General features: G+C 37.6%; 1 protein-coding gene across 1 annotated transcript in view; it reads right to left on the reverse strand.

Annotated features, from left to right (window-relative positions):
- The window catches only part of rpa1 (replication protein A1), a 45006-nt gene that overhangs the window by 25520 nt on the left and 5953 nt on the right, over positions 1-13533 (reverse strand). Inside the window, exons 7-12 of the mRNA XM_082180522.1 lie at positions 12720-12837; positions 12507-12609; positions 12364-12432; positions 12052-12244; positions 11348-11484; positions 10201-10349 (exon numbers count right to left, since the gene is read on the reverse strand). Coding sequence (XP_082036648.1) covers positions 10201-10349; positions 11348-11484; positions 12052-12244; positions 12364-12432; positions 12507-12609; positions 12720-12837 — 769 coding nt within the window. The remainder of the gene's footprint in view (positions 1-10200; positions 10350-11347; positions 11485-12051; positions 12245-12363; positions 12433-12506; positions 12610-12719; positions 12838-13533) is intronic.

Below are 13533 nucleotides of genomic sequence, written 5' to 3' on the forward strand. Positions count from 1 at the left end.
GATTAAAAGAGTGTCTTGCAACATGCTATCTACTAACATGTACAAGTTCAAATAAAGTTTTGACAAAAGGTTTTATACAAAGATAAACCTCATATTTCAGCCTTTAAATAATTTTAATAAAAAGAATGAGTCAAAAAAGATAAATTACTGACATTTACACATTAGCTTATATTTAATAGTAGTGTTTGGGTGCAACCCCATCCTTCATGTTGACAGCTTTCAATGTTATGGAAAGGGGTGATTGGTTGGTTCCTGTCACATGACCTGCGGTGCGTTTGCGGCATTCTGAAAAGTTTAGATTTTTTTCATCTCGTTGTGACTGTCCTACATTTGAACAAACTTGAGCGCGCAAAAGACGCGATATGTGAACGGCCTCTGGCGAGCTAGCTCATATCAAGCCACGAGCTATTGGTAGCACGCGAGCGACGTGTTGGAGACCCCTGCTCTAGGGCTCCGCTTTGTAGGCTACTACAACTCGATACTTTTTTGCTACTTTGTAATAACTTTCTGCCGCCAGCGTTTCTGGAAATGAACACTGAGGGTAAACACTTTTTTAGACCTGACTAACTGAAATTTAAGACCTAGGATGAAAATCTGGCCGTTTTTAAGACTTTTTAAGGCCTTAAATTTAAAGTTCAGAATTTTAGACTAAGACTTTTTAAGACCCCGCGGAAACCCTGTTTAAAAATATATGAATATGTGAATAAAAAGGAAGTAAACACTGTAACAGGGCACTCAGTATTCTGGTAATTTCATGCACAATGGTAATCATAGTTTTTCAAATAAAGACAAGGTAACGCTAATTTTACATACAGCACACAGTGAAAACGATATGAATATGACACAGTGGGCAACTGGATATGGCACAGCATATTTTAAAATGAAGGGTTTAAAGTTTTTGATCGCATCTCCTGTGAGGCTGATCTCCTGTCGCTCACTTACTTCGCACGGACCGACCGTCACTCGCAGTAACACGTTTATGCAGGCTACAAATGCACATTTAACAAAATATCACAGCTGGATTCGATTAAATCTGCAAGGTTTGTGAAATTAAATGTTTATTAGATATTCAGATATTTGTTTAAATGATGTAGATGCGCATTTGCTGAATGTTGACGGTAACGTTAAATGAGAAAGTATTTTAGCCTGATTGTTTGCCTTTTGTTACAAATAATATAAAAGCAAACGCTTTACTTTTTCGCTTACTATTTACTTTCTTTGTTTACCAGTTCTGTCTAACAAAGTATTAGATATGACTGACAGAGATTGTAAACTAATGAGACGGAGAATGTGAGTGAGCGCTGTGTGATCAGGCACTGCCGTTCTCTTAGGCGCTGGTGTTCTCAGCGCCGCCCGTCAAAATAAAAGTCTGGAGTGCCGTCAAAATAAAACTCCCGCTTCCAACACATCGGCCAATCAGAAAAACTGATCGGCCGATGCCGATATTTTAAAAATGGCAAATATCGGCCGATATATCGGCCTTGGCGATATATCGGTCGACCACTACTTGATTAAAAATAAATAAATTGTCCCCACCATTTCCAGCACAATTCAATGAATAGCAGATATTCAGAAAACTTAGGCCTGTTGTCTAGTGTATTCATACAGTGTGAAAAGTGATACAATTAGTTTTTCTTTATTCCAGCATAGTGAGTCATAAAAATAAACAATACAGCAAAATAAAACAAACGCTTCACATAGACAAGACCTGATGGTGTGTGGTAATTGGCTGACTGAGCTCGAATGTATGGATGACGGGCAGTGCCATCGAGGAAGGCAGAATGAACACCAGAGGAGCAAATTGGAAATGGCATGTGCTTTAGAGCAGTGGAGTGACAGGCTGGCACTCAGTGCAGCGTGTCTGAACTGAGCCGAGCAGACAACAAGAGGAAAGCAGCGAGATTGAGCACTGAACGGAGTGTCACATGTCAGAGGACATGAAATACTTGTGACTGGAATAGTAAGAGGCACAAAAAAATAAAATAAAAAATAAAAATATTATAATAACAATAACAAGCATGCATCTCATGTGGGGGGGGGAATAAAACTTCTTTAGAATAAAACTTTAGCTTTCATTGTAATAATTTCCGATTATACTTTTGAATTATCAAAGCGAGAACATACATTAGGCCTATTGATGTATTTACTGTCGCTATTCCAGAATATTAAGAATATTAGGACTATAAATCCTGCATCGATTCAGTCTTACGTGTATTTTGTAGCTTATAGAAACAAACAAATTTAAAGCATAAGCACTGACACCGCAAGGCAAATTATGGTTTTGCATGAATTATCTAGGCTGTGTGACATACGGCCTCAAAACTACGAAATTCGAACACTTTGGGGTACTATTCATTTTGTACTACCTACAATATTAAGTTTAAAGTAAAGTTTCCAATGTGTATATTGGATATCAGTGTATATTTTACAAACTATAAATGCTTTTTGCTAGTTACTTATCTGTATTTAAATGTCAAAAACAAAAAAATAAACACTACATGGTTGAAAACGCTGAACAGTTGTGATCTTGAGCGTGTCCGTCTCTGGCTCAGCCAAAGCGTGAACCCCTTCGGTCGGAATGGGCATGACACCTCTGCATGAGACAATTTTGTTTCTTCAATTGAGTCAAACCTGACATTACAATCCAAAGCCATAATTTCAATTGAACATTAGTGACGTTTAAGAGAATATTAACACACCAGACATATGGACTGCTTTCATGGAGCTTGGCAGTATAAATCCTCTTCTGCTGTATGGAAAAGCGGAAACATTCTGCCTAAGATCTCCTTTTGTTTTTCACAGAAGAAAACAACACTAGGTTGGAACAACATGGGGGTGAGTAAACGATAACGTTTTCATTTTATGATAAACTATTCCTTTGACCTGGAAACAGCATGGCAGCCAACGTTCTCTTAAAGCTTATTGTACAGTACAATAGCATTCCCCAGGGAGAACTTTGGTCATGACAAGTGAGCCAAGGGGACACCACCCAAAATTCCTTTAAACAAAACGGACTCACTGAGACTCATGACCCTCGCTTAATATTTCACATTGAGTTTGATGGAGATATCTAGTGTAGGTACGGCAAGTGCAAGCACAGACAGACTTCCTGGCTGTGCGTTGCTTTATTCCGCATGCTGGTTTGAAGGCTCTGACAGGTGGGGTGGAGGCAGGAGAGGTTTCACTGCCTCTGAGAAGACTGTCGAAAATGAGCCAGTCAGAGTAATTGGCAACCTATGAGTAAGAGTGCATCAGTGAACGAGAAAGAATGATAATGAACGGGGCGAGAGTGACAGGGTGAGGAATGACGGGAGGCATGACCGATGGTGGAGTGTGAAGTCCACTCTGCAGGAGGAGCAGATCGAGAGTGTTTCTAATCTCTGACGCCATCTATTGGACAAAAGAATGCTTGCATCATATGCTGAGATTTCCATTACTAGCAGCATTAAGGGTTAGTTTATATGCTTATGGAAGCTTTGACCAAATGTGTAAACTGACTGCTAGACTAAAACCAACCAAGGCAAGCAGTAGTGACCAACATTGGTTTTTCCCAATTACCGATATCTAAAGAACTGGGTCCAGGTGCAATGTGTATATTAAGACAGACACCATTCGACCTATGAAGTTCCATGCATTTTTCTGTCATTACCAATGACAAAGAGCAATTGTTTGACAATGAAATATTTTAGAGTTGAGCATAAAAAGAAAAATATATATTTACTAAAGAAATGACTATGACTTTCCCAGGCTTGGAAACCACAAATGTAAAATTTCTTGATATATTTGGGGGTGTCCAAAAGAGAATTACACAAAACAGACATTTATTTACTCAAAACCATATTTACACACGTGTGTAAACAAAACCATGTGTCTCAACAGACATTCGATCATTAATGGATTTTTAACATTAAATAAAAATCACAGAAGTAGACAGGGACATGCATTAAACTACATATTCCTTCAATTTCTGCACTATAACTTTTGAAGAAATAAAACACATTGTCTTGAGTGTCAAAATACACAATGACAGAAATTCTGACAGTAAAGCAGCACAGCGACGACAACTCCCCCTACACTGAGCTCCGGAGCGTGAGAACGAAGGATCCTCAATCAATGTGATTAATTGGATTGACTTTAAAATGGCAGGCAACATCTGAGTGCCCCAACATGTTCAACTCCACGAGGAACAGACTTCAATTGTAAATCCCACTGGGACTCTTAACAGATCAAAGATGGACATGTCATTTAGAATCAAAATGAAAGTGTTAGTAACACATTTCACTTACAAGATGTGATGCATTTCCAAGTAAAAACAGGAGACGCAACTGAATAAAATTCAAGAGGAAAAGAAAAAAAGAACAAAGAAAACCCAGGATATGTGACAGATGGTTGCAGGAGAGGGGCTAAAAAAACAAAAGTACTTGGTGATGCTCAGTCACAGGAAATAAAAAAATTCAAAGCAAAGTATTAGAAAAACTTTCCTTTGGACTACCGTTCACAATAAGACTGGGAAGTGAATAAGGAAAACAGAATTTGGATCATAAGCTGAACAATTACAGAAGCATTAACAGTAAATACTGTAAAAGACATATTTAGGCACAGGAATAGTTTGGTTTCCAGCAAGTGACCTTAACAGATGAATATTATTTATGGACTTAAAAACAACAACAACAACAACAACAGTATTTATCTTCTTAGCGCATTATTTTAACCACTGGTAGCAGTAAAATGGATCGCTACAACAGCTGCAAATTAAAGTTACAACTAGGGATGCACCAAATATTTGGCCACCGAAAATTTTCGGCCGAAAATGGCCCAAAAGTGCATTTTCGGTTTTCGGCCGAAAGACTTTTATCACGGAAACAATACGGCCGAAATGTTGATGACGCAAACAGCAGATACCGCGACCTGCACGTGCTTGTCTGAAGCAACATATCTGCGGTGTGGACGTATTTCAATATATCTGAGAGTGACCCACGGACAGTGATTTTTAAAACACAGACGTCCCAAGTCTTCCGGAAGTTCCGGGAGTCTCCCGCGTATTGATAGCGGCTCCCTGATGCCCGCAAATTAGTTTAAATCTCCCGGAATCGCGAGCGAGCATGAGCGCGCATAGGTAACGCGCGCGGCAGAGAAAAGGAGCGAGAGACCTTGCGTGTGTGTGCAGAGCAGCCGTCATTTATCAGAGGTGTGTGTGTTAGCTGTTTATGGTTTTTGCAACTCACGTCCATGAGCATATAGCTGCAGATATTATTATTGGCTATGGCAGTATTGACCTAAATACACTTTGTTTTTATGAGAGAACATTTCATTTTTAAACCTTTCTGCAGGCCAGTAGGCTTTTACATTATTATTTAATGTACACATGCGTGGGGTCAAGTTAAACATTTAATGTTATACTTTGCAATGTGCTAAATAAATATTTGCATAAAATTTTAATTGATTTATTCTTTGAAACTTTAATATTAATTTATGCAATGCCTTGATTATAGTAAAGTTAGTACACAGTCATAGCCATAAATGCAATGGTACTAATAATTGGCATAATTTATTTCGGTGTTTCGGTTTTCGGCCTTAGTTCCCTCTTTTTCGGTTTTCGGTTTCGGCCAAGAATTTTCATTTCGGTGCATCCCTAGTTACAACTTCGAGAGGTCTCAGAAGTAGAGAACTGGCACAATGTGTCAAGTAGCTGAATGAGTCCTTGTACTGCAGAACTCAACACCTCCAGGTTCAAAACACCACTTACTGCAGCTCTGCTAATTGAAGGACATCTATTGATTCCACGGTGGCCCGCTGGACCTTCAGAAATATGGCCAAGAGGCGGTGCACTGCACATTGGCCCATGATTTGAAAGCTCATTATCACTGGCTTTCCAAGTGAGAAGAGGACAGACGTGAGCCTGGAGACTAAGCGGTTGAACTTACCTACGACTGATTCAGCAAAATTTAAGTTCTGAAACGTCGCTGACAAAGAGCATTTTTAGTCCTACAAACAATGCAAGGAAATACGCAGTCCAAGTCCTACGCAATGCCATGCAGAGGAACCAGATGCTTTGAGCTGACACTCCAAAACTGTAAGGAAAGCTGCTCTACCTCACCCTGTGTTCAGTCACATTCCACTACACACATTATGTAAATGAAGCCTTCAGATCCCCCCCCAAAATAATTACCCTCTCAAAATGGTAGAATGGTAGACTAGAGGCTGGCAAAACAAGTTTTAATCGGTTGTCAAAAGTCCAAAAATGGATGGTAGAAAAAGTGAATTTCAATTCTGCAGTCCCTCTTATGCACCACTTTCATCTTATTTCCCTTCAAGGCAGGGGGTCTGTGTTACTGGTAGGTAAATAAATGGAGGACACAGAGAGAAATTGATTGAAACCTGCAGGGAAAATGAAGAGAGACACTCGTGGACAGCTTCAGCCAGGTGGGCTGTTAGTAGGCGAGTATGGATCATAAACACAGGTGGGAAGTAATTATACAGTGTGGCCCTATAAAAAAAAACAGGGATAAGTGAGGTTCGAGGCTGAGTAATACTTCATAGGTAGCATACCAGGGCTCCAGACTGCGACCAAATCTCGATCACGTGACAATACTACATAGCGCTGGGTGATCTACTGAGAGGCATTTAAATTCAGCATAGATACAGAATTCTCTGTTGCAGACCAGATATCAGATCAAACAGCGCTGATGTGGAAGCCAGGAGAAACATTAAACCATGAACGAACAAGTTATAGAAAGCTTTTCAATCCACAAATCACTAGGAATAGGTATCATTAAGGTGATCTTACCAATACTGCTTATCGATCTGGTACTTTAACAGTATTCTTATCGGTTCTATTTTTTTATAAAAAAAAATTTATATACAAATAAAAACAAAAAACTAATTAAGAACATAATGTAAAATATCTACAGCAAAAGAAACAGCATTGTTTGAACAAAACAAATCCAAAACATCTATTTGTAAATAGAGGCATTTTTTGTGTTTTATATGCATAAAATAAGATACAATAAGAACAAGAAAAAAAAAAGAAAAAAAAAATGGTCAAATAAATACAAAAAATATACAATAAAACAAAATATACAAAAAAATGCAGTGCTTTATTTTCTGAAAAGGTCTACTAACATTACTGTTCATGTAAGTAATATGGCCTACAAAATAAATCTAATAAAGTAATCAAATGTTAAATAACACTGCATAATTCTCACTGTATAAATGGATATATTAATGCTTATTAAAGCTTACGTTATTCATTCAAGAACTGAGTAATTTTCTCTTTGTTTAATTCACAATCTCATTAATGGCGCAATCATCAGTAGGTTTATTATGGCGCTTTTCCACTGCATTGTATGGCTCGCTTCGGTTTGCTTTAAATGGTATCACCTCTGTTGAGGTTCCAAGCGTACCATACAGATACTAAAATGTGGCGTGAAAACACTACAGATCATTGATTGGTCAGAGAGAATTGTCACTACCAGTGTCATTGGATTTGCAACACGAGACACCAAACCCGCTAGATTTAAACAGTCAGCAACAGCCACCGCAGTATTTTTTCCCACCATTTTTATTAAACGACTTGCTTGAAAAAATTAACTTGAAAAAAGAATGCCGTTCCTTTTGTTGGTAGCCGAGGAGCGGATCCAGCGAGAGCTGGATATTGCGACCAGGAATTAAAAAAAATTTCAGCAACTTCAATGAGCAGTCTACAATCCCACCCACTTTGAAGCGGTATTAAACTGCAGTGGAAAAGCAAACTGAGCCAAAGCGAGCTGAGCCGAATCGTACCACGCAGTGGAAAAGCAAAGCGTAAAGTAAGCCATATTGCAGTCCATTTATTGGTTGGACTGCAATATAGTCCAACCATATATAAAAGCGCAGTTATTGTGCTTTTATAAGCTCTTTTTATTGTCAAACACGTCCCGCAATTTAGCAACCGTAGAGACTGCATTTTACAGGAACCACCGATTGTGCGAATTCTGATGTAAAGTTTGGGTTGAAATGACAGCGCACCGCCGTGAAGGGAAGAAGGAAGTTGTGCTAGACGGAACGCAGCTAGTTTTTAATAGTTTTACCTCAATTACCTTTTTTTATAATCATTGGAACCCAAAATCTAAAATAAAATAAAATAAAATAAAATAAAATAAAATAAAATAAAATAAAATAAAATAAAATAAAATAAAATAAAATAAAATAAAATAAAATAAAATAAAATAAAATAAAATAAAATAAAATAAAATAAAATAAAATAAAATAAAATAAAATGTAACCAGACTAAACTTTTGTTAAAGTCATCTCGGCCATCGTCACTGTTGTTGTGCGCGCTGTATCTCCGTGAGAGAGATCTCTCTTCGGGATTGCGAATGGCAAAAATGCATCACATACAAATGGTTTATCGCATATAGAAACAGATGGCCATACCAATCCTGCTGTCTTTCAATTCAGCACCAGGGCTCATTTAATACCGGGTTTCGGTACCCATCCCTAAAAATCAACATTCACTATGGATTTAATGTAGTAATGCTAAATGTAACCATGCAGAAATAGACACATGTTTTTACAATATTCATTTCAGGGTTCATGCAAACTTTTAAGAGTGAAATTAAAGCACTTTAAGGACTTTTTGAAGCGCTTTACACTTTGTCCAGCACTTCAAGGCTCTATATAGTATCCCATTTTAATGTTATTTTTATTGTGATGATTTGTAAAACAAAGTTTAAAGGTTTAGGAAAACTAACACCATGGCCATCAAACACTTAAAAAAAAAAGACATGAAATTACCACTATAACCAGTAGATGGAGCACTTATTGTCTTTTCCATATAGGGAGTGGAAATGGCTAAGTAGGAAAATGTCACAGTCTCATGAAAAACAAAAACTTTTTCAAATTACGACCTAATTAGACAAAGCAAGAGCGTTTCTTTTATAATCACTGAAGCTGTCAGTGATTCCGAATGGTACATTTAATTAGAGTAGAATTTTTTTTTGCACTTTACTGTAGTTAATAAAAAAAATTATCTGCATCTCAATTCAAGCTCTGTGTTTTACGGTCAAATTTCTAGTAAACAAACATGTAATATTTTTAGTGACTGCACTTATTAATGCAAAACAATAGTAATGAGCCCTGCATACAGACCACTTAAATGGATAGCTCACCCAAAATTTCATTTTCATTTACTCACCCTCATTTTGTTCCAAACCTGTATGATTTTATTCTATTTTGATGAACGTTAAGGTTAAAACAACATTGAATTACTATTTGCAGGTAATAAATTATTATACAAATAGTTAAAATTAACTACCTAGTCAAAATATTATACTTCTACCTAGTTTATATTTAAAAGTGGAGCAGTAAAAAAAGATTATCCCAGTTCATCTGCTGAATTCACATAAAACTACTACAAAGGGAAAAACACATTATTACATGGATTTCAATATTTAGATGACAATTTATGTTTGCCACTGAAAGTGCACAATGATTGTGGCTTACTCAAATCATCACAATCTGGTGATTATGTAATAACTGTGACAGGTCTATTCAAGATATTTTAAGACGCATAATTATAAATTTGGCAGCCCCCAACACAAATCTAAATTGGCATGAGAAAGCAGAAGAAAACATAATAATTGAGTCATAACAGTTTTTTAATTCCTTCAATAACCAATAAGAATCTATGAGGATTGGGACAGCCCTGTGCTCCAAAAACACTGGAAGCCATCATATACTCATTGCTGCTTCCTTGTATGCACGTATTTATAACATCATCACTCAACAAGGCGTTCGGCGCCATCGTTTCTCCATATTCCTTGTTTCACATCCCCAGAGCAGAAATAAACATTCCTGTTCTCAAAGGACCCGAGTCACACGAGTTCACCAAGGAAATTGAACATCTTGGCAGGGGATTAGCCATAATTTGCATTCCTATATCAGCCTGAATGCAAAGCCCACCAGAGTGCCGCTGATAGAGCTAATCTTGATATCAAAGGCATGAGCATGCTCACCCTCTCTGAGTTCTGGAGTGTGCATTTTAGTGTCTGCTCTATGCTCGTCCCAATTCTCACAAGTGGAGAAATAAAAACAGGGGCGCATCAGAACGCATCTGTTTCATCTAGGACAAACACTTAACAACAGATGCAGCGTATATTCTGTATTGTACGATTTGAGAGAAACCGAGAAATAAAAATAAATAAAAAATAATTCACTCACCAGCCCCGTAGTTTGTATGCCTCAGGAATATCGGGGTTGATCATGACTGTGCTGCTGTAGAGAGTCGAGAGAGAACGCCCACCAAAGTCAGATAATCTCGCCCCCTTAATGGCCAAGATTGGCTGCCCACTGCCATCAAATGTCTCTGCCTGCAGAGTGAGGAAAGAAAAGGCAAATAGTGCCTACTGAAAAAGTGCATATATTCTACAGTGTAAACATATTTTACTTGCTAGCAGCAGTGCATCAAAAGATCCATAAGGATTTGCCATCTAATTGTGGTTTTATGCAATTTGGTCTTTCATGGCAAATCCTGATGAGACGAGAATAGCTGAAATGCTCGAGAACCTCATCTGGTACAAGATCACAGTGTTTAAGGCTGAATATCACTGTTTGCATGAGGATTCCAGTCAGCTACCGTTCAAATGTCTGCAGTCCATACTTTTTTTTAAAGAAATTAATACTTTTATTCAGCAAGGATGAATTAAATTGATCAATAGTTTCAGTAAAGACATTTATAATGTTACAAAATATTTATTTTTACTTGAAATAAATGCTGATGTTTTGAACTTGCTACTCAAATCACAAAAATATATCACAGTTTCCATATTTTATAACATTAAAATGATTTCTGAAGGATCAAGTGACACTGAAAACTGCTGAAAATTTAGCTTTGCAATCACAGGAATAAATAACATTTAAAATAGAAAACAGTTGAACTGTGCTCACATTTCACAGCATTACTTCTTTTTTTTTTCATTACTGTTTTTGATCAAATGCAGCTTTGGTGAACAAGAGATTTCTTTCAAAAACGACCCCAAACTTTTGTGCAGTAGTGTACATCATTCAGGCAATGCAATCTGTCATCCATATACATACATATGGTAGAGCTTGGCAATTAATCTAGCTTTTAAAAATTAAACATTGAAAATCTATTGTAAAATACGGTTTTACACTTTTACAAAAGTATTCTGACAGAGTCGTATGAAACTTTATGGTCCAAAAAACAAAAGATAATGAAAAAAAAAAAATTACAATATTGATTATTACAAAATTCTAATTTATATTGAGAATATTTGACATTTTACTGTACTATAAGGCACTGAATAATAATGTAAAATTATTAAAGATTAATTTATTAAGTACGTACATCATTGCCCCACATGGTAAGCTGGATGACTCTGCCGGACATGTCCATCAATTGGATGTTTCTCTTAGAAACCTCACGACTGTTCTTGGTCGTGATGCGCATCACATCTTCTGTGTTTTTACATACTCCGATCACATCTGTAAACACATGCGCCACACAGGTTTACAACACTGCTACTCCCACAAATTTACCAACAGCAAATAGGTATGGGATGACAATAACACTCATCCAGAATGTAATTCCACAACACCCGTCAACGCTCCATTGCAGCGCGCCATCTTAATCCTCTTATATCAGACGCCGTTATGAATCATTTAGCTGCCATTAGGAGCGTTTCACAAATCACTGCCAGCACCTGACTCAAATCTCGGATAAGAAATATGCCTGCCGCACCTCAACATGCTCAGACTGCTATTACCATAATTAGAGGCATGCTTATTGACTCTTCAGTCTACCAGAGACAGCATCTTTCTCCTCCGGTTCTGCTAGAACCCGACAGGGACACAAAGTCTATCTGCGCCACAGGCCATTACTGTCATAAGCATTATTAATATTGCGTTCATCATCAACGTTATAATTACCACAACCTCCTGGGCCTCAACACATTTGTTACGCAGAGCCATGCTACTGTCTCCACAGCGGTTAATTATTAAAGTGCTGGTTATTGATGATGCCAATCGGACAGGCCAGGGGGAGATGCTCACCTACGATGGTGTCTTTCTCCCGGGACTCCAGGTCAGCAATGGAAACAAACTCACACTGCACCATGGGGACATCATGGCTGTCCTCACAAGGGATGATGCTTGTCTCTCCGTTGAGAGTCATCTCATAGTCATTCTTAAGTGAAGAAAACTGTTTGTTAGCGATCTTCAGGGTGCCTTTGGAGATGTAGTAGACCTGAGGACGACAAGAGAGAAAAAAATCTGGTCACGTGATCAACAGCTGTTGCTACCTTACATTGCTTAGCCCTACATTATTTGATAACAGCTAACAATTGAGAAGGAAGTAGGCCTTACTTTTCCCTGCTCGATGAGTGAGTAGAATTTATCCACCTCGTTATTAAACCCAGTTGCTCTGATCTCCCCCTATAATAAACAAAGCGAGATGTCATTGCAAATGAATACTCTTACAAGTTTCTGATCTGCTGATAAATGCTTACGCTTTCATCCACTAGCTCCATGGAGAAAAGCTTCCCGTCGCCCCTGGAGTTACTCCATGTGCGGATGGCATTCTTGTTGGTGACTCGAGCTCTAACAGTCCACCTAAAGAAAACACACTCTTATGATCTATGCACAACACAATGTGATATGCAAAGGTCAATTGGACTGGAAAGAGGGAAGTTCAGGAGTGTGGATGTGAAATTTAGACTGACTTTGACTGGTATGGATTGAGGCTGGCAATAGGCACAACTTTAGAGCTGCCTCCAGGAGTGTTGGGGGCAGCCATGGGCTTTTTCCCAAAGCTCTGAGCAGGAGGTCTGTTCATTGAACCTAATGAGCAAAGAGGAGAAAACAACAGATCACCACAAAGAACTAAAACAGAGTCACAAAGATAATCAAGAAACACCCATTTTGCATTTATGACATGTTGAGAAAAACACCTCTAAAACAATCTTCGGTGACAATCTTTTAAGTGTGAATTAAAACGGCTGTTTAACACCGCTTGAAAATCCTCACTGAAGTTAAAAATCTCACCAAGAAGATTAAACTGTGCCGAAAATACATGCTTTAAAAAAAAGGGTATATACATGTTAAAGGGAATGAAATAAAGACTTTCTACTGGAGATGCAACAATACTAAATTTCTCAGCCGATACCAACAGTTTGATTTTCTCGAGAAAAAAATAAAATAAAATCTCTCCTAACTAATGTTGTAGTGTAAACTATACAGGGAACCCTCTCACTTGAAACATTACTTTATAAGAGGTTAATATTAACAACAGAACCCAAACTTTTATATTCTGCTAACTGCTTTAATCATTTATTTTCGGATATAATCATACTCAAATAAAAAACAAAATGTTTTTATACAACTCAGTTGCATGTGTACTTTTTATACACACTTGTCTTAATGACAATTTCAAAACAAACATGCATATTTAACATACATAATTAGCAGTAAATAAGCTCCTAATAGCTAACTGAACATTGGAAAACTTTCCTGCGGTAAATGCAACATCAAGTGACA

Source organism: Leuciscus leuciscus, assembly GCF_965113295.1.
Source record: "Leuciscus leuciscus genome assembly, chromosome: 9".
Classification (NCBI taxonomy): Eukaryota; Metazoa; Chordata; class Actinopteri; order Cypriniformes; family Leuciscidae; genus Leuciscus; species Leuciscus leuciscus.